The sequence below is a fragment of the Apium graveolens genome, chromosome 1, assembly GCF_009905375.1.
Source record: "Apium graveolens cultivar Ventura chromosome 1, ASM990537v1, whole genome shotgun sequence".
Classification (NCBI taxonomy): Eukaryota; Viridiplantae; Streptophyta; class Magnoliopsida; order Apiales; family Apiaceae; genus Apium; species Apium graveolens.
In genome coordinates, this window is record NC_133647.1 from 134,163,094 (window position 1) to 134,187,506 (window position 24,413).

The following is a 24,413-nucleotide window of genomic DNA, read 5'->3' on the forward strand; positions in this document are numbered from 1 at the left end:
GATCGACGAGTTTACTAGTCAATTAAAGATATCCATATTCATGCATCATGGTATGGACCATTTTTTATAGGTCAACACAATTACTTGTATGGCGTGATAGCTGACAAGGTCCCTTCAACTCTAGTATATGAAAGCCAGCTAGCTGGTTTTGGGGGGTACGAAATCCTCAATATTTTTGCAAGGACTGTGAGCTGTTTACATACAGAGTAAAAAGACTCCATAGTCATTTTAGATCCTTTATGATTGTTCAATAATCAGGTATGCATTGGGACGAACGGGTGTTAGGCTCAAAACTCGTAGGCAATGTAGATCGTACAGAAAGTTTTCGGTTTTCACTCGGTGCATCTTAACACTCATCACTGTTATGTACCACATGCACTGGGGGCCTCTATTATCTTTATATACACTGATTAGAAGAGGTACATGGCACAAATGCAAGGATAGGAAGCCAATTCCATCTTCTCTGGAAGAGGAACAAGTGTTGTCATGAGAACCGGGAACAGTCCTATCCTCTAGGTTAAATTTTGCTCTACAATATGAATGGTTTTATTTTTACCCAAGAGTCCCTACACTGTCTTCTTGTGCGTGTGGGTGACTGGGTTAGAAAGGCTCAGCTTCACAAAAATGGTTTTTTTTTTCCAATTAGATTCCCTATATCTTTGCTATGATTAATTGCTATGAAACAGCTGCCTTGCATATTATATATGATTCATGCATGATAATTAGTATGATCGTTTTCGATAGCCCATAGTTACTTTTTAGCAGTTGCTCTAAACCCTAAGATGTAAGATGAATGCACTTTTCAGATTTTATATTATGTTTCTCAAATTTTACAGAAACTCAAAAACAACACGTATACAACATATTAATTTTCTATAAAGCTAAACTATGTATTATTAGGGGAGAGCGTGGCCGGTTCGGCTCGGTTTTTGGATAAAATTGAAATCGTAATTATATATGTTCGATTTTTAAAATTGAAAACTGTAACCGCTGGTTCGGATTCGGTTAAAAAACCCTAGTTCGGTTGTTATCGGTTCGATTTCGGTTACAAAACCGACAAATATAAAAAATAAAAAAATTACATCGAATATTATTTATAACAAGTCTTCATTTTACGGAGAGTCTAAACACTACTAAGATGCTGCCGAGAACAACGTTAAGTTCTACATTTCAAATATTTTACTGAAGGTCAGTAATACATATGCATCACCCAGAAAAGAAAAAAGCAGAAGATTGAGAAAAGTGGAAAACTGATCCTTATTAATTATTTAATAGAGCTTATACGTTTGGTTGAGCAGAAGTAAGATACTCTACTAATTCATTACATTAATTGTTTTAGCAGAAAGAAATTTAAAGGATTTAAGCAGCCTGCAGACTAAGTTCATCTCCAATAATTATGATCCAAAAAATTTTGGATCACTAATCCAAATACTGATCCAATTAAATTTCTGATCAAATTCAACAGTGTGATCTAAATATTTGATTCAAATTACTTTTTATATATAATAATATATAAATATCATATTAAGCATTTTTATCTTAAATTTATCATTTAATCATTATTAACAATTTATATAACATTTCATAAATTAATTAAATAAAAAAAATTAACAAACATAAAAATATTAAAAGTGTGCACTTAATTCATGAAAAACACATTTATTGCAATAATTAACATTCAAAATATCATTGATACACACTAATTTTCCGAATTAGTATATTCTTCACACAAATGCTCAATTAATGTATCTTTAAGTGCAATATGTGTGCCCGGAAGGGTTGACTCAGTTGATTAAAGAAGGGATAACTATACCCTTGATCACAAGTTCAAATCCTAGAGAGAATCCTATGGAGGATAATTTATGATTATAAATCAAAGTCTATCTACCATAAAAAAATGTAATATGTGCCTCTTTATTTTTTTTATTTTTCTATCACGTTTCAAGAATTCTTGAAATCGAGTATTTTCATCGATCAGAATAGACTCAACTTCTGAATCCGGCACTTCTGACTCTTTAATTGACGCACTTAAATCAAGTTCGACTTCGAGGAAATGAAGATGAAGATCAAGGATCTCAAAATAATATGAACAGTTACGGACAATATTTTGATTATCTCGGAGGAAACATAAATAGTTTGTTGGACTAAATCAAAATTTTATGTTTTCTAGTATGGTTTTCGAGTCATTTTGTCTGTTGTAATTTCTTTTATGCATTTTATGTACATTTTATTTTATGCAATGTACTTCTATTTAAATTTTAATGAAATTATGGTTTCTCATTATTTTAAGCTTTATTTTAAAAATAAATTTTGTTAACTATTAATTATATTCTTTTATTAATTATATAAATAAAAAGTCCAAAATCAATTTAAAATCTCATAAAGTACAAATAACAAAATTATTATTTTATATTAAATCAAGACTGATCCAAATTTGGATCACTGTTCGAGTAAAATTTAAGATAATCTATCACAAATTTAAATTTTTGGATCACTATTAGATTTGCCGGTAAATACCAGCCCAATTATTTGTGCTTTTACATATTAAACTATAGTACAGGACTATAGTTTATGTGAACTATATAGTGAACAGGATTTGACCGGGAGCGGTTGAGTTTCAGCATTACAATGAAGACAGCAAGAGACACATAATTGTACATGACGTACGAGTTACGAGTCTAACAACTACAGGTACAATTATATGCTTAGTTAATATTAAATTAGTAATACCCTTGGAAATGAGATTAATATAAATAACATCATATAAGATGCGTATGAAATTGTTACTTCTTGAGTCCCGTAATATATTTGCTATATTGATTTCAGATACATCTAATTTATAAAATCAAATATAGTCATGAGTGATCTCGTTGAATTCATATTTATGAATATTTTTATACAATAAAATTTTTATATTTAATATTAATACAAAATTAAAGATATTAATAATCAAAAGTGTGCATTAGTAAACGTATACAATATAAATAAAAAATATTTTTAGGAACGGGAGTACTTTCTTTCCTCAACTGTACACTGATATGACTTGTCATCATGTATTCTATTTTATCTCTGTCATTGAGCTAATTTTAGTATTTTAAACCTAACTTTGTATCATTTGGGAAACAAAACAATTACTGTAGTAGTTTTATTTCATTCCTTGTGTGGAGATCATGAGACATTAATGTGTTTTCTAATACATAGGCTCAAAACCATTTACAAGACTTCGTTTTACTTGTGATTTTAAAAAATCATACCAATACCAATGTTGAATGCTCTGTTTATCAACTGTTTGCTTGAATGTAAATTTTAGATTGTCTAGAGAGAGAGCATTTGGCTCTCCATTGAAACAAGGGCAATGAAACTGTATTACACAGTCAAATTACTCACAAGAACTTTAAAATTCTTGTGCAGTATTCACTGACAAGAAATGATATTCTGAAAAAGCCAGGATATACATTTTGCTGTTTTTACTTCTCTCTTCAATTGTTTCCTCCCATTTTGACGGCAAATCAGCTTTGTTGCGGATTTCATCTTCATCTCATCCCATCCTCTTCCCTTCAATCCTCCTATTACTAGAAAAATCAAAAACTAGCCATCCTTTAGAAAATTAGAAACTTTTATTTTTCGATAATAGAAATAGTAAAAATCATCACTCAACTGCTTCTTTTGTAGTCTTGTTTTGGACTCGCAGAAACCATAACGCTCCTGCAATATCTCGTGTCAGCTTGTGTAAGGCTTATACACTAAATGTAACTGTGAAAGATACAATTTGTTAATTAGTACCTCAAGTTGATTTGAAGAGTGACCCTGCAGTGACAAGTCCAGCATGTTATCACTAAAAGCTTGGTCGTTTGAGAGTGCTAAATTGTTCTGTCATAAAAACAAATATAATGCTTAATGAATTAATCTATTGAAATACACAGAATAAAAGCTTAACATGAGTTCGTGTGAAACTTACATTAGAGATTTCAAAGATAGGAGAGCTAGCAGTATCATCAAGAAAGGAAAGATGCTGTTTGTGAACATTTTGTCGTGGATGTTTGTTTATTTTCGAGCTCTTGCTATCTTTCTTGAGCAATGTAGCATCAGTATATAAGGCATTGTTGCTCGACTCATTTTTATAGTACCTGCTGTAGCGAAAATGTGGCGGTCCTGAGGATGCATCAGACACCATTGACAGGTCTTCCACATCGTCTTCGTCTATTGTGATATAATTATTGCGACTCTTTTGATTGGGATAGGGATCAAGAAAAGAATTTTCATGTTCGAAATATGAAGTCCAGCCAGACTCACTTCCAGTACTGCATTCTCTATCGAACGATGGATTCATTGTTTCGCAAGTGAAGTTTTAAGATTGGGGTTTGTTTATTGCATGGATTGTTGCTGTACTACAAGTTATTTAAGTTATTTATAGTGCAAATGTACAAGGAAGAGTTGATGTTTAGTAGGGTGCTTATATTGTATAGGGTAAGACTGAGAGTTAAATATTTAACTAGAAGAAGTAGGAGGGAGGAAAACTGTACACATTGTTCCGTTCACTCGTTCGTTGGGGAAAACTGGACCATGCCACGGAACCAAAAATTGCCGGTTGGGGGATGTTTTGGGGATATCACTTATGTGCTTTTTACAAAATCGAGAGTTACTTAAATTTGTTTGGGTTTAATATTAAGTAGGTGACTAACTGTGTTCAAAAAATTTAAATAGGTCAATTATTGTAATTTTAACTCAAAATGATCATCAATTAATTTAATTTGATCATTCGTTAAAATCAAAAACTGAAATTAGTAAAAATTAAAAAATGTTAACAAGGGTAGGGGTAGGTTCAATATTGTTATTAAAACTTATATTTTGACTCACAAAATCATGATAAAAATCTCATTATTAATCTTCAAAATTTTGAAAATAACTCAAAGTTAGGAGAATCAAAACCAGATTTCGTGGGCCAAATAGAAAGTTTTACTAATTATATTGAAACTCAAAACGAGCTCTACCGTCTTATGTTATCATTTTATTCAATTTTCGGTAATTTCAAATTTTGATTTTATGGAAATGAATAAATTAAGTTAATTAATGATCGCATTGAGTCAAATTTACAATGAGTAAACTACTTAAATTATTTTATTTGGACGCAATCAGTGACTTACTTGATATTTGACCGATTCGTCATAGGATTGCAGGTGAACATTATTGGTGAAACAAGTATAAGAATAGCATTCTTGGAAGTAAACTGAGAATTTTATTTGTCGCAGTCTCGTACACCAGTACAAATTGCACTGCATTAGGCAATATAACTGCAGTCTGCAAATTTTCATTCTTCGCTACTACCTCCAGTATATCTTCATAAATCCATTCAATTACTATTAGCAGGATACCAGCAGACATGCATCTTCCGGACTCAATTTGGAGTTGGCCCCCCTGGACGCATGGGTGGGTCCTGTGCAGCTGCACAGGCCGCCCTGGGTCAGGACGGGCCTTGAGAAGAAGCAGGTTAATTTAGTGGCCGAACTGGATCTATAAATCACCTAGAACTACAATATTCATAAATAATCGTATTTTTGCAGATTTTTGAAGGCTAATCGAGACCCTATAAACTTGTTATCCCAACCAAAGGAATAATTTTCACAATGGCTTCACATGCCAGACAGCAATGCACCGTGTACGCCCTAGACCAAGAGGTACAGGTCTATCTATCCTAAGTGTTTCAACACTTATCCCCTTCGCGCGCGCACACACTCCTACTTACAAGCATATAATCGTATCATCAGCACATGCACATATTTACATTATTGTACCTAAGACCTGGAACCTTATCTACACAGGGCCTTGATGATGAGTCAATGTATTGAAAGACTATTAGACTATTAAATATTGAAATATAGAAATAGAGAAATGGGGGGAAAGTTAGTTAGAAATGTAGTATCACACTTGTATGGCTCCAAGCCTATATAACTCTTTTCTTGTAACAGAATCATTTCAAGAGATGTAGATTTACAATTCAGTTACAATGTTCACTCTCTCTCTCATTCTCTTTCTCTCTCTCTCTCTCACTATCTCTTGCTCAATCTCTGAAACTGCATTACATTTGACATGGTATCAGAGCAAGAAATCGACTGCTGAACACAACATTTACTTCCGCTATCAATCTGTGATTTCTTCAAGAGCGAGATCTCTGCGATTGTAATCTCTACAAACTCTAAGTCTTTCTCATACTCATTTGTTATCAATCCTTGTTCAGTACTGTAATATTGTTGTTCTGATCATACGTACAATTGTTATACGTATTGTATAGCATCTGTTATCTGCTTATTGTGTGCATCTAATTGTGTTTTGATCATGACTCGATCATATGCTACTGCAACCGCTGGTACATCATCTAATACTGTATCAATTGATACTAATCATCCTTATTTTCTACAAAGTTCTGATAATCCTGGCACACCTTTGGTTACAATGCTCTTAACTGAGCAAAATTATCATCAATGGAGTCGATCTGTGTCTATAGCCTTATCTGCTAAACTTAAGCTAGGATTCATTGATGGCTCTGTTAGCAAGCCTACTGATAATAACATTCAAATTGCAATGTGGAATCGCTGCAATGATATGGTTGTGTCTTGGTTGTTGAATTCAATATCCACTGAAATAAGAAATAGTGTGGCTTATCTCTCTACTGCTCAACAAATCTGGGAAGATTTGGCTACTAGATTCTCTCAGAGCAACATGCCTAGGACATTTCAATTTCGCAAAGAGTTGTCTTCTCTACAACAAGGCAATCTCTCTGTTACATCTTACTTTACTAAGTTCAAGACACTTGTTGCTGAAATTGATAATCTACCACCTATTCCAAAATGTACCTGTGTAACAACCAACTGTTCATGTCAGAGTGCTCAGAAATTGAATCGGTATGAAGAAATACTGAAACTAAGTCAGTTTCTTATGGGACTGAGTGATGCATTTACTGCAATTAGGGGACAGTTGCTTCTAATGAAACCGATACCATCACTCAATCAGGCATTCTCCTTGCTTCTTCAAGAAGAATCTCAAAGAGATTTTGCTTCTATCTCTAATACTCCTGTGACAAAAAACATGGCAATGAATGTGAAATTTAACGCCAATTTCAAAACTAAAGGGATAAACAATGCTGGTCAAAGGAAAACAGGTGATTCTGCTTTTACTTGTGATTACTGTCAAATGACAGGACACTCCAGAGACAAATGCTTCTGTCTCCATGGCTATCCAGAGTGGCACAAAATATATGGCAAACCTAAGCCTAAACCAAGAAAGCAAAATGCAGGAAACAAATCTGTAGCTGTTGCTCATGTGAGTCTTAATGAAGACAAAACTGATACTTCTCACAAAGAACACAACTCAAATGCTACTCTCAATGCCTTCTCTGATACTCAATGCCAGCAACTTGCTAAAATGATTCAAGAATCAATCACGCAATCTCAATGCCAGACACCTGGTTCCTCAAATGCTCATATGTCTGGTATGATCTTCTCATCTGCAGTATTTTCTACAACAGTTAGTGCTAATACTACTGGTATGAGTAATCCTCTAGCTGCATATGACTGGATAATAGACTCAGGAGCTACTAATCACATAACATTTGACTACACAGTATTGAGTAATTCTAAATCTGTGAAATCAGTATTGCACTTGCCAAATAATACAACTGTTCCTATCACTCACATAGGAAATATTCAGCTGACCTCTTCTTTCACTCTTTTTGAAGTCCCATGTGTGCCTTCCTTTCATTGCCATCTCATTTCAACATCACAACTCACAAAACATCTATCATGTCATATTATTTTTACTGAACAGACATGTATTTTACAGGACCTTATCTTGAAGAGGGAGAAAGAGATTGGTAACTTGCAAGATGGTCTATACAAATTGCAACTCCCTGATCTCTTTCAAGCCTCAACTTCATCTGCTTTAGTCTCATCAGATCATTCTCAAACTTGTAATTCTTTTGCTCATAGTGCTTGTACTTCCAATTCTAATTCTGTCAATTTGTGGCACAATAGGTTAGGACATCCTTCTGTTGATGTCTTAACTAAACTTCCTGATGTACATGTAAAACACTGTGATTTTTCTTCATGTGATATCTGTCATTTTTCAAAACAACACAGGCTATCTTTTGATTCCAGTAATTCCTATAGTAGCAATATGTTTGATATGATCCATATTGATGTATGGGGACCTTACAAACAGGTTACTCATAACTAAATGTTCATATTTTTTAACCATAGTGGATGATCATTCCAGAGCTACCTGGATATTCTTATTTCAGCATAAAACTCAAGTTCCAAATCTGATCAAAAATTTTCTTGAGTATGCAAAGAATCAATTCACTTCTGTTAAAATCCTCAGGTCTGATAATGGTACTGAGTTTACCAATCATGCTGTTACTGAACTTCTTCAGTCTCAAGGTATCATTCACCAAATGAGTTGTGCTCATACACCTCAGCAAAATGGGAGGGTTGAAAGAAAACATCAACAACTCCTTAACATTGCTAGAGCCCTTAAGTTTCAATCCCATCTTCCTAATCCATTCTGGGGAGATTTTATTTTGACTGCTGCTCATATTATCAACCTGTTACCTGTCAAATTACTTCAATATAAAACACCTTTTGAATTACTATATAAAAAATTGCCAGATTATGATCATCTTAAGGTGTTTGGTTGTCTTTGCTATGCAACAAATGTTACTAACACTGACAAACTAAGTTCTAGAGCTGTTTATCGAGTACTTAGATATCTAAAACAGGCACCTGGACAAGGATTGCTCATTTATGCCACTGGAAATTTACAGATAACAACATATACTGACTCTGACTGGGCTGGTTGTCCAGAGTCCAGACAATCACTTACTGGTTTCTGCATCACCATTGGATCTTCTCTTGTTTCTTGGCGTAGCAACAAGCAGCCAACTGTATCTCGTTCGTCTGCTGAGGCAGAATACAGGGCCATGGCAGATACGTTCTGTGAAATAACTTGGCTCCTGGCTTTACTTAATGACTTTCAGCTAAATCATACTATGCCAGCTTCTCTTTATTGTGACAACAAGTCAGCATTGTATATAGCATCTAATCCAGTATTTCACGAACGAACTAAGCACATCGAAATCGATTGTCACTTGGTTCGTGAAAAAATCAAAAAGGGAATTATTCAGATGTTGCACTTGGCCTCAGGACAGCAGCCTGCTGATATGTTCACCAAGGCAACAAGTGCTGCTGTTATCAAGTTCTTTCTTTCCAAGTTGAATGTCTGCAACTTGTTTCAGAATCATTCAACTTGAGGGAGGATATTAGACTATTAAATATTGAAATATAGAAATAGAGAAATGGGGGGAAAGTTAGTTAGAAATGTAGTATCACACTTGTATGGCTCCAAGCCTATATAACTCTTTTCTTGTAACAGAATCATTTCAAGAGATGTAGATTTACAATTCAGTTACAATGTTCTCTTTCTCTCTCATTCTCTTTCTCTCTCTCTCACTATCTCTTGCTCAATCTCTGAAATTGCATTACATTTGACAAAGACGTACTTTTTTCTTTTTACTAATCTGCCAGTTATATTTATGCATCAAACTCTATCTATATATTCAAGCTTTGAATTCCTTGGAAGCATAGTATTGTTACACCAATTATCTCAGCTCCAAGAAGGTTCAATAATTGATTTTGAGTTTCTAGAACACAAATTATCATATGCATGCTACATTGTAAAATAAGAATTTAATAATCAAATATACATGTATATTTTGCAAAAGAAAGTTGATGTTACATGTTAATGTAAAAGTTGAGTTTTGATACCATGTTAGATAACAAACGCATCTTAATTTTTAGAGTGTTAGAGGAACGTACAAAGAGGATCCTTGTATTATACTAACAATATGATCTGATTAATGAAGTTGGCATATTATTCAAGTTGAAGGGGGAGATGCAGAAGAAATTGGAGAGTTTCTGACACCTAGAACTCTCACTCTTCTGTTTTACATTCCACTTGGCACTTGCTTTTTTAGTTATTAATCCAATACATATACATTTAATCCAGGACCATTCGGCTATTCATAAATCATGTAGATTCATAATTATGGTAATTAAATGTTAAAACTACGTAATTTGAATTCAAAACAAATTGTTGGGTAAAATTGAATCTCGAATGTTCGGAGTATAATAGATTAAGAAAACAGAGAACTACATAGCTAGTTAATTGTGAAGTTCGAATGACAGTAACATTCTCAGATGCAGGGACTAAGAAATGTCACAACTCACAAGTAGGCTTAATACTTTTAACAATGCATGCAGTCTCTTCACCATGCAAATGCAATTTTTTTGCTTGAATAAACTGGTTTAAGAATATTTTTATGCTTGAATCAATATGAAAATTGAAATATTTTGTTTCTAGTTATATTTCAATTTCAGTAGTATCTTGACTTTGACCACTTAATTTTCTTCTAACAATGTTATATCAATACATTACAAAACATAAATATTATTTTCGTAGAAATTGTTGGCTTCGTATAACACAGAAATAATTATTTGTTGAGAACTTGAGTTATGGAATTTAAGACAGTTATGGAATGTAGTCCATCCTGTGTACTTGTTAATTTGGGTAGCATTTGGTTGCCAGGGATGGCCAACATTTAATGCGCGACAAACTAATTTTTTCAATATGAAACAATTTTCTTGTGTTGTTTTCTTCCTCAAGGATTATGTCTTCTACCAAACTGCATTTTGAGCTATGGATCATGTTTTACTTATGTTTCCATGCTCGACCAGCAATGTCTTTTGATTTGCAAATAGCCGATATTCGTTTATTAAGGAGCTGTAACATTTCTGAGATTTATCAGCTTGGAGCTTCTTTTTCAGACACTGGAAACCGCTTGGTAGAGGATCCATTGACTGCTTCCTCTAGGCTTCCGTATGGGGAGAGCTCCTTCCAGGGACCAACTGGTCGGTTTTCAGATGGACTGCTGATGATCGACTACATTGGTAAAAACTTCTCATTATGTTGCATTGCACAGACTGGCTCACACTTTGTCTTACTGAGATTCAAACCACTGAGAGTTGATACTCATGGACAATGGAGCACTATTAATTTGTTTGATTGGTATGTTAATGTTTTGAAACTTCTCAAGCTGAGTTTCTGGTTCCTGCTTTATCTTTTCTTTTTCTTTTTTTTTTAATTAATGAACAGCATTAGCAGTGGTATACCATTGCTGAATCCTTACTTAGAAGACAATGCTAACTTTGGCCATGGGGTGAACTTTGCGGTTGGAGGTGCTACAGCTTTGTCAACAAACGCTTTGGCAGTGAAAAATATTACAACCTATAGTACCAAAAGTTCCCTTGTTATATACATTTCTCAGATTGTAGTCATGGAAGTTTGAATAATTTGTTGGAAAATATGGGTATAAGTCCCATATTGGTAAGTCATATTTTTGAGTATTATGACTAAAAGATGTGTGAGATATGATGATATTCTCTTAATAATGGAAATTATTATTGTCCATTAGAATTTGGCTCAAATATTATTGCATAAATTAATTTGAATTTGTTTCAGATTAATTGATATGGTGTATGTCTTGATATATTTAATCTGATTCTGTTTCAGATTATTTATGGAATAGAGTAGCTTGCAAGTATTACACCGATTCCATAATTAATGATATTTAATAATGGAAAAGAGTAGCGCACAAGTCTATCTACACCTATATAAACACCTCTAAGGTGTTAGGGTTAGACACACCAAAAACATATTCGCCTTTAAACACAAAACTCTCTCTCTCTCTCTCGGTGATAGTTTCGTACCCGTTCAAGCTCGCTGAAGGTGCTCGTTATCCGTAACGCCGCCGCTACCTCGTTTTATCCTGGGAGGCTATCGACTCGCACATACGGTGAGAGGCGAAATAGCTTTAAGGAGACAGTTTCAACTGGACTCAAGGATCTCTCTTCTGTTTATATCTTTTCTTCCTCCGTTTGATTTCGTTTACTCACGCACACATTTGTTTGATTATATGTATTAATCGCAGATTGTATTCACAATCTTAAAGCTATTTATTTTATATACATCTGTGACTAATACATCTGTATCTGCTTGTTTTGTTGAGTAACAGATCGATGGAGAACCAAACTGTGAACGATTCGATGAACATGACGGCTGATCCCAACGCACAGATCACTGGATCTGATGGGGTTCACCAGCAGCCGATTAACCCTAACGCACGGATCGTACGATCTGATGGGGGTCAAACGCCTGTTGGACATGTGCCTTCGGGACATGTGCCTATGGGACACACTGTCATTGGACAGTTTAGTGTTCCTCTTGGACATATATCGGCAGGATTCACTCCTCCGATCATACCTGCGGTGCCTACTGGTGTGCATACACCTGTAGTACAGACGCACGTACCATCTGTTCCACCTGTGGTGCCTGCTGCACCTGTTATGCCAACTGTGCCTGCTGCACATGCTGAAAAACCTGAGAAGTTCAACGGAACGAACTTCAAACGTTGGCAACAAAAGATGCACTTTTATCTGACCACGTTGCATATGGATCGCTTCCTTAAGGAAGAACCACCGTTGCTCACTGCTGAGAGTAACATGCAGACTGTGTATGCTGCTGATGCTTGGAAGCACTCCGACTACATCTGTATGTGTTAAATTGTTTGTCTGACCCGTTGTATAACGTATACAACGCGAAGCCAACAGCTAAGGTCTTATGGGAGTCACTTGACCATAAGTATAAAACCGAGGACGCTGGGGCAAAGAAGTGGATTGTTGGCCGCTTTCTTGATTATAAGATGGCAGACTCTAAGACTGTGGTCAGTCAGGTGCAGGAACTGCAGGTGATCATTTGTGACATTCATGCTGAGGGAATGGTCATAAGTGAGTCTTTCCAAGTTGCTGCTGTTATTGAAAAGCTTCCACCTGGATGGAAAGATTTCAAGAACTACCTTAAGCACAAGCGAAATGAGATGTCTATGGAGGATCTTATTGTTAGACTTCGTATTGAAGAAGACAACAGAGGGTCCGAGAAGAAAGTTAATGTTGCCACTGAGAAGGCAAACATGGTGGAGCATGCTCAAAGCTCCAAGCCCAAGAAGACTAATTCTAGTAAAGGGGCAAAGCTGGCACCCAAAGGAGGGATTTCGAAGTCGAAATTTCAGGGAAAGTGCTACAACTGTGATAAAGTTGGTCATAGGTCTTCTGACTGCAAGAAGCCCAAGAAGCCCAACAAGAAGAAAGAAGCAAACATGGTAGAGAATATCTCCAAGGATATGGGTGATATAGATCTCTGTGCTACGGTCTCTGAAGTGAACCTGGTCGGTTCTAATCCACGTGAATGGTGGATTGATATTGGTGCTACTAGGCATGTTTTCTCAGACAAGGCGATTTTCTCTAGCCTCAAAGCTTCTGATGCTGGTGAGAAGCTCTACATGGGGAATTCAGCAACTTCTACCATTGAGAGTGAAGGCACGGTGATCTTGAAGATGACCTCTGGGAAGAATCTGACTTTGAAGAATGTACTTTATGTGCCTGATATTCGCAAGAACCTTGTGTCTGGTTCTCTGTTGAGTAAGCATGGCTTTCGCATTGTAATAGAGTCAGATAAAGTAATTTTGTCTAAGAGTGGTATGTTTGTAGGCAAGGGTTATTTAACCGATGGGCTTTTTAAGCTCAATGTAATGTCCGTTAAGGACGATAATAAAATGAAGAATTCTTCTGCTTACTTGCTTGAGTCTCCTAATTTATGGCATGCTAGATTAGGACATGTAAATTATGACACTTTACGACGCTTAAGTGCAAAAGAATACATACCTAAACTTACTATCGATTCAAAACATAAGTGTGAGACTTGTGTTGAGGCAAAATTAACGAGATCATCATTTAAACGTGTGGAAAGGAACACCAAAGTGCTAGACCTAATACATAGCGACATATGTGATTTAAAATTCGCTCCAACAAGAGGAGAAAACAAGTATTTTATTACATTCATTGATGATTGTACAAAATACTGCTATGTATATTTGTTGAAAAGCAAAGACGAAGCTATAGATAAATTTAAAATCTATAAGGAAGAAGTTGAGACACAACAGACTGAGAAAATCAAAGCGATACGAAGTGATCGTGGAGGTGAATATGTTGAACCATTTGGAGAATTCTGTTCACAACATGGTATAATCCATGAGGTCACTGCACCATACTCCCCTCAGTCAAATGGTGTGGCTGAAAGGAAGAATCGCACTCTGAAAGAAATGATGAATGCGATGTTGTTAAGCTCTGGGCTTCCACAATCGATGTGGGGAGAAGCCATCGTAAGCGCAAATAACATTTTAAATATTACGATGCGCAAGAATAAGGATGTAAGTCCTTATGAAATGTGGAAGAAAAAGAAACCAAGTTACCAACATCTGAAAGTGTGGGGGTGCCTTGCAAAGGTACTGATCCCTACACCGAAGAAGGTGAAGATAGGTCCTAAGACTGTGGATTGTATCTTCATCGGATATCATCCACACAACACTGCATATCGGTTTCTTGTTCATGAATCCAAGATTCCTGATATTCAAAAGAATACCATTATGGAATCAAGGAATGCCTCATTCTTTGAGACGATGTTTCCCTGTAATCCAGGAAACCAACAACCTACGACGTCTAAATGATCTCATGAGTCTGTAGATGACAATAATGAGAGTGACGAAAGTGAAGACGAAAATGTGGGGGTAGTGAGAAGGAGCAAAAGAAAACGAATGGAGAAATCCTATGGGTCTGATTTTATTACCTATTTGCTCGAAGAAGGTGACCCAAAAACTTATAAGGAGGCGGTTACCTCACCTGATGGGCCTATGTGGAAAGAGGCCATCAAGAATGAAGTTGATTCAATTATGCAAAATCATACTTGGAAATTAGTGGACTTGCCAACTGGTTACAAACCATTAGGTAGCAAGTGGGTTTTCAAGAAGAAGTTGAAAACTGATGGCACTATTGATAAGTATAAGGCCATACTTGTAATTAAAGGATACAAGCAACAAAAAGGCCTTGATTACTTTGATACATATTCTCCTGTAACGAGAATAACGTCCATAAGGATGATGTTTGCTATTGCTGCAATGCGTAATCTAACTGTACATCAAATGGATGTGAAATCAGCCTTCCTAAATGGGGACATAAATGAGGAAATCTATATGGAACAACCCGAAGGGTTTGTTGTCCCAGGACAAGAAAGGAAAGTTTGTAGATTGGTGAAATCATTGTATGGTTTGAAACAGGCGCCTATGAAATGGCATGAAAAATTTGATGAGGCTGTGCTGGCCAATGGCTTCAAAATCAATGAATGTGATAGCTGTGCCTATTACAAGGATAACGAGAACAGCTATGTCAAGGAGAATGACAATGGCTATGTCATGATGACGCTATATGTAGATGATCTACTTATTGCCGGAAGCAATGATAAAGTGATCAAATCTACCAAGGACATGTTGAAATCAAGATTCGACATGAAAGACATGGGACTAGCAAATGTAATTCTGGGAATTCAAATTTCTAGAACATCAGAGGGTCTCGCATTAAGTCAACCACATTATATTGACAAGATCCTTGAGAAGTTTCTTAAGGATAACTTTGAGAAAGTTAGGACACCTGTGGATATGACTTTGCACCTATCCAAGAACAAAGGTGTAGCTGTTTCCCAATTGGAATAATCGAGGATAATTGGTAGTCTGATGTACCTCATGAGTTGTACAAGACCAGACATTGCATACTCAATTAGCAAGTTGAGTAGGTTTACGAGTAATCCGGGAGCTGATCACTGGAAAGCGATCATAAGGGTACTAAGGTACTTGAGGGGAACTCGAGACTATGGACTGCACTATGGCAGATACCCAGCAGTATTAGAAGGATATACTGACGCAAATTGGATATCTAGCAAGAAAGCACTTAAGTCTACGAGTGGCTATGTGTTTACATTAGCTGGAGCGGCAATATCATGGAAATCCTCAAAACAAACGGTGATAACTCATTCCACGATGGAAGCTGAGTTTGTGGCACTAGATAAATGCGCCGAAGAGGCTGAATATCTACGTCAGTTTCTGGAGGATATTCCAAGATGGCCAAAGCCTGTAACTGCAATAGGGATTCACTGTGATAGTCAATCCGCTATTGGCAGAGCACAGAGCACGATGTATAATGGAAAGTCTCGTCATATACGACGACGACACAGTTCCATTAGACAATTGATCTCAACCGGAATTATCACTGTTGACTATATACCGTCAAAAGATAATATCGCGGATCCACTAACCAAAGGGTTATCAAGAGAAGTGGTTGAGAAATCATCGAGAGGGATGGGCCTTAAGCCTATTGCTTAACGGCATCATGGTGGACACCCAACCATTGTTGAATGGAGATCCCAAGAACTTGGTTCAATGGGACAACTAAATCATGATGACCAAATCACTGTGGGGGTAACCCCTGGCCTGTTCCTATGATGAGGAAACAGTGAGACCCGTAAGGTACGAGGTTAAGCTTTGAGCTTTTAATGATCTTTGATGAATACATAGAGCTCAGGAGTGAACGCATGGAATTCAGTTGAGTAAACGCGGGTTACTCTATAAGATAAAGATCACCTATATGGGAGAGAAGTGGGGCCGCTTCAAAGGAGAATTGCGAGGCACAATTCTTTAGAAACTTCTGCAGAACCAGGATGATGTTCCATGGCCAAAATGGACATACTCATGAGAGCTGAACGAGTCAGAAATGATATAGTGATAAGTATATCATCGTTTACATAAACGGTCGAACAGTTCAAGGACAAGCACGTCTACTGTCTACCAGTAAAGTCGGTATGCTTACTCGAGCGAAGGTTCAAGGAGCATTCTCTACCTATCGTATGCTATATCTGATCGAAAAAACTATCACCAAGTCAAACTCCGTGTCTGTCTGTCTGTTTGGTGTGTGCTACTAAGATCACCAATCTCACCCATGTGGGGGATTGTTAGAAAATATGGGTATAAGTCCCATATTGGTAAGTCATATTTTTGAGCATTATGACTAAAAGATGTGTGAGATATGATGATATTCTCTTAATAATGGAAATTATTATTCTCCATTAGAATTTGGCTCAAATATTATGGCATAAATTAATTTGATTTTGTTTCAGATTAATTGATATGGTGTATGTCTTGATATATTTAATCTGATTCTGTTTCAGATTATTTATGGAATAGAGTAGCTTGCAAGTATTACACCGATTCCATAATTAATGATATTTAATAATGGAAAAGAGTAGCGCACAAGTCTATCTACACCTATATAAACACCTCTAAGGCGTTAGGGTTAGACACACCAAAAACATATTCGCCTTTAAACACAAAACTCTCTCTCTCTCTCTCTCTCTCTCTCTCGATGATAGTTTCGTACCCGTTCAAGCTCGCTGAAGGTGCTCGTTATCCGTAACACCGCCGCTACCTCGTTTTATCCTGGGAGGCTATCGACTCGCACATACGGTGAGAGGCGAAATAGCTTTAAGGAGACAGTTTCAACTGGACTCGAGGATCTCTCTTCTGTTTATATCTTTTCTTCCTCCGTTTGATTTCGTTTACTCACGCACACATTTGTTTGATTATATGTATTAATCGCAGATTGTATTCACATAATTCTCTGTTCATGGTTGGAGAAATTGGTAGAAATGATTACAGTTTTGCATTCCAACAAGGTAAAACTTTTGAAGAGGCAAAAACTCTGGTGCCTGAAGTTATTGATATCATCAAGAATGCTGTAAAAGTAAGTCATTTGGTGTTAATTGATGTTATTAGTTTACTAAATTGACAACAGTGTCTGCATTTTACTTTTCGTATTTAGCTAAAGAGTTTTTATATGTTTCGGAGAGTCGTTAATTTAGGGGCCACACAAGTAATTGTTCCGGGAGTTTTTCCATTGGGCTGTTTCCCATCGTACCTGAAAGATTTCAAAAGTAATGACGAATCAGCCTACGATGAACATTACTGTCTAAAAGAGTTCAATGATTTTATAGCATTTCACAACAAGTATCTACAACAAACTATAATCACATTGCAAGAAGAATACCCCCGCACTACAATTGTGTATGCGGATTACTACGATGCCTTCAAATGGCTTCTTTATAATGCTTGGCAGCTAGGTAAGAAAAAATCACATCTCAAAAGGCATGTTGTATTTCACATGCCCGTAAAGATTGTAAAAGGCTTGTTTTTGTATTTATTGATATATATCGTTTATGCAGATCGAAATGCTCATAATTCATATGTTCATTAATAGGATTTGATGCAACATCTACATTAGAAGGTTGTTGTGGAAACTCTGGTCCTTCCAGAACTTCTGCTTCCTCCGTTGATGGTTGTGGATGCTCGAATATTCCGGTATGTCCGAACCCTGATCAATATATCAGCTGGGACGGAATTCATCTATTGTATATCTAATACAGCAACAGGGGTTTGCTGAGCAAATTTAATTATAAATACAATAATTAATATCCATTCAATATTTGTTTTAACCATTAATGTTCCTTCATTATTTAATCATAAATACAATAATTAATGAGCAAATTTAATCACAAATACAATAGTTAATATCCATACAATATTTGTTTTAACCATTAATTCTCATTCATTATTTAATCATAAATACAGTAATTAATATCCATACATTATTTATTTTAATCATTAATACTCATTCATTATTATATAATTAATACAGATTCATTTATGTAATTTTTATTACGTCAATTAAAACATCATTAATATGCAAGTCATTGAAAATAATTTCTTCGTAAAATTTACATAGTCTAAAAAAAATTAGTATAAAAAATTTAAATGATAATCATTGCATAAGAATTCATATAATGCATAAGTTATCACATCATTAACTTATTAATATCGATTACTTGTTGCATACTTACTATATATATTTATTTATAACTAATTATTATAGAGATACATGCATGCATCATATAATATATAAGTTATCCCATAATTGGCTTACTAATATAGATTAATAATTGCATACTTAATATATATATATATATATTCATTTATAACTAATTATTATAGAAATACATGAACGCATGTATACATACATATATACATCCAAACATATGTAAGTATGTACGTAAATCTGTATATATATAATAATTTAGTTAGAGATATTATCAGAGTAAGACGATAAAAATATTATATTACCCTCAGTTTTTTTTTCTATTTGGCATGACGTAGTATTATCTTATCCTTTTTATTTGCTCCGAAAATTAAAAACATGATCTTCAAATGAAATTTCCCTTAAATTTCCCTTTTAGCTAATGATTCAAATTTTTTTGTCTACAAAAATTGTCCTTATTTTTATCGTAAGTTAAATTCTAAAAACGAGAATACATACATTAGTAATTATCAAATCAATAATATAAATAAGTGAATTTTAAATATAAAGTAAAAATAAATATTAATAGTAATAGTAATAATTTAAAATTTCATAAAAAAGAAAAAATATTTCATTTTAATAGCAGGTCTATAAAACATATATATTAAAAATTCTAATAATAATAATAATTATTATTTATATTATAGTAATAATAATTATAATATTATTATTATTATTATAACAAAAATAAACAATATTAATACATGAGAAACTTGAGTACAAAATCATGTTATTTATAAAAAGTGGTAGTACATTTAAATTATAATAAATTTTATTTTTACAAAATATTATTTTTCATCATTAATTTTAATGATATTATCACAGCCTACCACTGACCTTTAATAACACAGTTGACAGGCATATACCATATTTATCACATTAACACTAATATTTAGATCTACTATAAACATTTGCGAATTAAATATTACAAACAAATGAACTAGATAAACTTATATATTAAATATGATTATGTGCATCACAACCATTTATACCTCTAACTGAATATATATTTATATCTAACCATGTCATACTTTAAGTATTATATTTTTGTATTTACACAAAAATAAATAAATTAAGGGCTTTCATATATATATATATATATATATATACACATACATACATATATATATATATATATAAATACACACACATATATATATATATATAATATATATACACATATATATGTATATGTATGTGTGAATTTATGTAAAAAAACCTTTAACTTATGGTCTTCATAATTCATAAAATATATGATAATGTTGGTTTATATTGGTATTTTACTGCGTCATTATGGCATGAACGAATAATATTAACTAAAATAAATAATCTTGGTAAAGTTTACATATGAAATACAACCAGAAAGCGCCTAGTATGCCGAGAGATGTGGATTTATTAATATTTTTTGAGAGAGGGGAAAGAGTTACTGAGGTCGAAAATTAAAATTGAAGAATACTAAAATTCAAATAACAATTATAAAATAAAATCTTATGTAAACAAACAACTATATTATGTAAAATTACTAAAATTTCTAAAAAACTTCCATGGATCGTCCTTAATGGTAAAAAATAAGAAATGCCACTACAAGTCTCTACGTCAATTATAGATAAACACTATTGCACCAATGTCATCACAATAAAAATCTACTCATATACACAAATAAATCCATCATCATTAGGAGGGGGGACAACATGAAATATTATCAACAAGAATAACTAAAATAATATCGATTCGTCCAATTTAGAGCATGCCCGTGCATTGCACGGGCTATAGAGCTAGTTTCACTCAAAAAGCTCACAGTATTTTAGCCACTTGGGTAGTAGCGGATATGATACCAAAGCTTAATTGTGCTGTTCAAGTTGAGGATTATTAGTCTAACAATCTCTCTACTTGGCCTCTATAACACACTAATCCAGATGCTGCTGTTAAAAATACTAATAAGCTAAACTTTATTTAATAATTTTAGAATGTTCTTAAAAAGTTCTAGAATAAACTTTTAAGTTCATAAACATTTATAGACGTTTATACACCTTTAAGTTCATATAGATTGTTGTGTAGCTACCATATTAATTTGCATTCTAGGAGGTTCTACGGAATTTTATAAATAGGACACTCTTTCAAACTTTGAAATCATCAAGTTTTAGTAAATCATTTTGAGTGAAATGCATTTATAAGTTTATATCTTTTTTGTGTGAATTATTGAGAAGAAGGTTTTTTTATTTAATTTTCAACTTTTTATATATTTAAATTCCTGCAAAGTGATATGAAGAGTAAGGTTAAGTGATGGCGTCCAACAACAATATATTACAACCTCAACTTTCACGTTTGACGAAAAAAAATTACAACCGATGGAACATTTAAATTAATGTGTTATATTGCTCTCAAGATTTTTGGGAGATTGTGGAAAGTGGTTATGAAGAACCGGCAAACTAAACCGATCTCTCACCACACCAATTAAATAATTTGAAGGAGAATCGAAAGAAGGACAAGAAGACTCTCTACTTTATTTACCGAGTTGTGGATGAAGTAATTTTTGAGAGGATTCCAACGACATCAACATCAAAGGAGGCATAGGACATCCTCAACAAGGCATACAAATGCGAAGAAAAAGTGAAAATGGTGAGACTTCAAGCTCTAAGAGGTAAATTTGATTTACTTAAGATGAAGGAAAGTGAAACGGAGGAGAAAATTTATAATCGAATAATTTCGATTGGTAATCAACTTTATGTTAATGGAGAAGAAATTCCGGACAAATGAGTCTTGTAAAAAATTCTTCGTAGCATGACTCGAAAATATGAGGATGTTGTTGTGGCTATTGAAAAATCAATAGGTTTGAATACTTTCTCTCTTGAAGAATTGTTAGGCTCACTAGAATCTCACAAAACCGGCATCAAGCAATTCGACTCCTCTCCTTCCGAGCAAGCTTTTCAAGTTCAAAACACTAATCATGGTGGTTTTAGAGAAAAAGCTGGAATAGGATCATTTCGTGATCGAGGACGAGGTCGAGGAATTGTGCAAAGTGAATATTCTAGATCATATAAAAGAGAAAGAGGAAGAGCTCGTGGGGGTTTCACTGCAAGAGCAAGAGTGAATTCTTTTAATTTTTAACGGCATTATTATTATAAAATTGGGCATATGAAAAAAGACTGTTACAAAAGAATTAATGATGAAAAAAATGATTCCAATTTTTTTCATGACGATGTTTAGAAGAAATATGAAAGCATGCTTCTTGTTAGCAATGTTCAAGAAGAATTATTTGATGATGTTTGGTATATCGATAGTGGTTGTAGCAACCACATGACCGGAAATAAAAATTATTTTATAAATTTTGATGAATGTGTCCAACGAGAAGTCAAGACGGGTAATAACAAAACGTTCTTTGTCAAAGAGTGTGGAGATGGTCCAATCAAAATAATGCAAGGTACAAATTATATCTATATGCAAGGTACAAATTACATCTATAGTGTTTATTATGTTGCCGATTTGAAGCATAATCTTTTAAGTATTGGACAACTTTTAAGAAAAGGACATCATGTGAATTTTAAAGATGATTTTTGTGAGATAACAGATAAAAATGGTCTCCTTTTTTACAAGAGTCAAGATGACATCAACTAAAATATTTCCTTTAAAAATTCAAAATGTGTCTCTTCCGCTAATATTGTGAATGACAAGTCTTGGCTTTGGCATCTTCGATATAATCACTTAAATTTTAGCACTTTATCCAATATTTGTAAAGGTCATATGGTGAGAGGCATCCCAAACTTTCAAATACAAGATCAAATATGTGAAGATTGTGTTTTTGGCAAGCATCATCGCGAATAATTTTCATAAAACAAGGAATGGCGAGCTAAAAAACCTTTGACGTTAGTACATTCAGATATGTGTGGACCCATGGGCATAAACTCTATTAGAGGTAGTTGTTATTTCCTCACTTTTATTGATGATTATAGTCACAAGATGTGAATTTATTTTCTCAAAGAAAGGTCTCAAATATTTGAAACATTTAAAGATTTTAAAGCATATTTGGCGAAAGAAAGTGATCGTTCTTTAAAGACTGTGCGATCCGATCGTGGTGGTGAATATATGTCCGACAAATTTGACCTAGTTACCATTGACCAAGGTTGACCAAAACTTGCAGGACATTATTTTATATTATTTAAGTAATTATCATATTTTTTATGGTATTTATTTAGGAGTTTTTAATGTGGTCATAATTAATGATATTTAATCCTTAATTAAAGTGATTAAATAATAATTAAAAGAAAAGGAAAATATATATTTAATTAAGTATATCAGCTGAGTTTTGAATCCCATAATTGTTTTTGTCTTATATGGCTATGTCAAAGAAACATAACCTACTTGCCAAGTCATCAATCCATGTGACATACAATATCCACCATCCATTTTCCTCAAATCTCCATCATTCAATCCACCTAACTTTTCCTATAAATAAACCCCCACCCCAACCCATTTTCACTAAGCTAAATAGCCACAAAGTTTCTGGGATTTTTTCAAGAAGTGCTTCTCTTCATCTCTTTCAAATTCTATACACACACTTCTTCTCAAAAACCTTCTCTCTCTTTAATATATAAACATATATACAAGGTTTTTGAAACCCAAGCTTAGCTTCACGCAACCAAGCTTGTTCCCACCAAGTGAGCTCATCCACTACCACTCTCCGGCCTCCCGAAGGGCTGCCCAAGTTCGTTCATAGTGCCAAAATCCGGCCGAACCTCTGGCGAACTTTTCCGACCGTTTTTCAAAAGTGGTAATTTTTAGCTTCTTCTTTGAGTTTCTTTTATTTGAGCTTTGTACTTAATTTTTCTACTTCATCTCAAGCTCTAATATTAGATCTCCTATAAAGAAGGTTCTCAATGAAAAGAGAAAAAAAAATCGAACTCGGAATTCGAATAAAGTACTTGATCTTCAAAAAGAAGCTTTAAAAGAAGAAGATCTATAAAATACAAGTACTTAAATCTCTATAACTCCTCATGAGTGAGATTTCATAAATCTCTATAACTCCTCACGAGTGAGATTTCATATTTGACAAACCTCACAAGTTGGCCAATTACTTGCACTTTATTTATCTCGATCTTGGCCAACATATTTCGTGAATATAGAAATAATTACGAAAGGTATCGTATAATTCTCACTAACATCTTTAGTGTTCTGTGGGATTATAATTCGATCAATAGTAAGCTTCGTAATTTTGTAAAATATCATAGACGGATTTAATCACACGAGTTGGCCAATTACCTGCACTTCATTTATTTGGATCTTGGCCAACGCATAGTTCGTGTATATAATATCATTACGAAAAGTATCGTATAATCCCCACTAACATCTTTAGTATTCCGTGTGATTATAAATCGATAAATAGTAAACTTCGTAATCATCCGTCTAAGCTTCAAAGGTGGATTTAATCACACGAGTTGGCCAATTACTTGCACTTCATTTATT

General features: G+C 34.2%; 4 protein-coding genes across 5 annotated transcripts; 3 read left to right on the top strand and 1 right to left on the bottom strand.

The window, feature by feature from the left end:
• Positions 1–3,148: 3,148 nt before the first annotated feature.
• On the bottom strand, positions 3,149–4,554 carry LOC141720826 (uncharacterized). 2 transcript variants are annotated; one of them, XM_074523472.1, is made up of 4 exons: positions 3,959–4,554; positions 3,784–3,870; positions 3,659–3,705; positions 3,149–3,572 (listed from the first exon to the last, which is right to left on the bottom strand). In XM_074523472.1, exons 1-4 carry the CDS (start codon positions 4,328–4,330, stop codon positions 3,539–3,541), a joined length of 540 nt encoding a protein of 179 aa, XP_074379573.1. In that variant the 5' UTR covers positions 4,331–4,554; the 3' UTR covers positions 3,149–3,538. The 2 variants fall into 2 exon arrangements, with proteins under 2 accessions (XP_074379573.1, XP_074379565.1); XM_074523464.1 differs by having other exon boundaries at positions 3,149–3,705.
• A 1,779-nt stretch (positions 4,555–6,333) lies between these two features.
• Positions 6,334–9,301, top strand: LOC141706743 (uncharacterized). The gene is made up of 3 exons (XM_074509564.1): positions 6,334–7,740; positions 7,837–8,027; positions 8,374–9,301. Exons 1-3 carry the CDS (start codon positions 6,334–6,336, stop codon positions 9,299–9,301), a joined length of 2,526 nt encoding a protein of 841 aa, XP_074365665.1.
• Positions 9,302–17,669: 8,368 nt separating this feature from the next.
• On the top strand, positions 17,670–18,492 carry LOC141706748 (GDSL esterase/lipase At5g03980-like). Its single transcript, XM_074509576.1, has 4 exons — positions 17,670–17,786; positions 17,865–18,162; positions 18,300–18,400; positions 18,466–18,492. Exons 1-4 carry the CDS (start codon positions 17,670–17,672, stop codon positions 18,490–18,492), a joined length of 543 nt encoding a protein of 180 aa, XP_074365677.1.
• A 3,242-nt stretch (positions 18,493–21,734) lies between these two features.
• Positions 21,735–22,568, top strand: LOC141706756 (uncharacterized). Its single transcript, XM_074509586.1, has 2 exons — positions 21,735–22,040; positions 22,161–22,568. Exons 1-2 carry the CDS (start codon positions 21,735–21,737, stop codon positions 22,566–22,568), a joined length of 714 nt encoding a protein of 237 aa, XP_074365687.1.
• Positions 22,569–24,413: the final 1,845 nt, after the last annotated feature.

What these genes read in the sequence shown, in the direction of transcription:
- LOC141720826 (XM_074523464.1), bottom strand. Translation starts at nt 4,330, where the DNA reads ATGAATCCATCGTTCGATAGAGAATGCAGTACTGGAAGTGAGTCTGGC. An exon ending in CTATCTTTGAAATCTCTAAT is followed by an intron (nt 3,871 to 3,958) that starts GTAAGTTTCACA and finishes TTTTTATGACAG; the next exon opens with AACAATTTAGCACTCTCAAA. An exon ending in ACTCTTCAAATCAACTTGAG is followed by an intron (nt 3,706 to 3,783) that starts GTACTAATTAAC and finishes GAGATATTGCAG; the next exon opens with GAGCGTTATGGTTTCTGCGA.
- LOC141706743 (XM_074509564.1), top strand. Translation starts at nt 6,334, where the DNA reads ATGACTCGATCATATGCTACTGCAACCGCTGGTACATCATCTAATACT. An exon ending in CTCTTTTTGAAGTCCCATGT is followed by an intron (nt 7,741 to 7,836) that starts GTGCCTTCCTTT and finishes TGTATTTTACAG; the next exon opens with GACCTTATCTTGAAGAGGGA. An exon ending in GTCAATTTGTGGCACAATAG is followed by an intron (nt 8,028 to 8,373) that starts GTTAGGACATCC and finishes TAAAATCCTCAG; the next exon opens with GTCTGATAATGGTACTGAGT.
- LOC141706748 (XM_074509576.1), top strand. Translation starts at nt 17,670, where the DNA reads ATGGTTGGAGAAATTGGTAGAAATGATTACAGTTTTGCATTCCAACAA. An exon ending in TTATAATGCTTGGCAGCTAG is followed by an intron (nt 18,163 to 18,299) that starts GTAAGAAAAAAT and finishes GTTCATTAATAG; the next exon opens with GATTTGATGCAACATCTACA. An exon ending in GTGGATGCTCGAATATTCCG is followed by an intron (nt 18,401 to 18,465) that starts GTATGTCCGAAC and finishes TATCTAATACAG; the next exon opens with CAACAGGGGTTTGCTGAGCA.
- LOC141706756 (XM_074509586.1), top strand. Translation starts at nt 21,735, where the DNA reads ATGACTCGAAAATATGAGGATGTTGTTGTGGCTATTGAAAAATCAATA. An exon ending in GTTTCACTGCAAGAGCAAGA is followed by an intron (nt 22,041 to 22,160) that starts GTGAATTCTTTT and finishes GACGATGTTTAG; the next exon opens with AAGAAATATGAAAGCATGCT.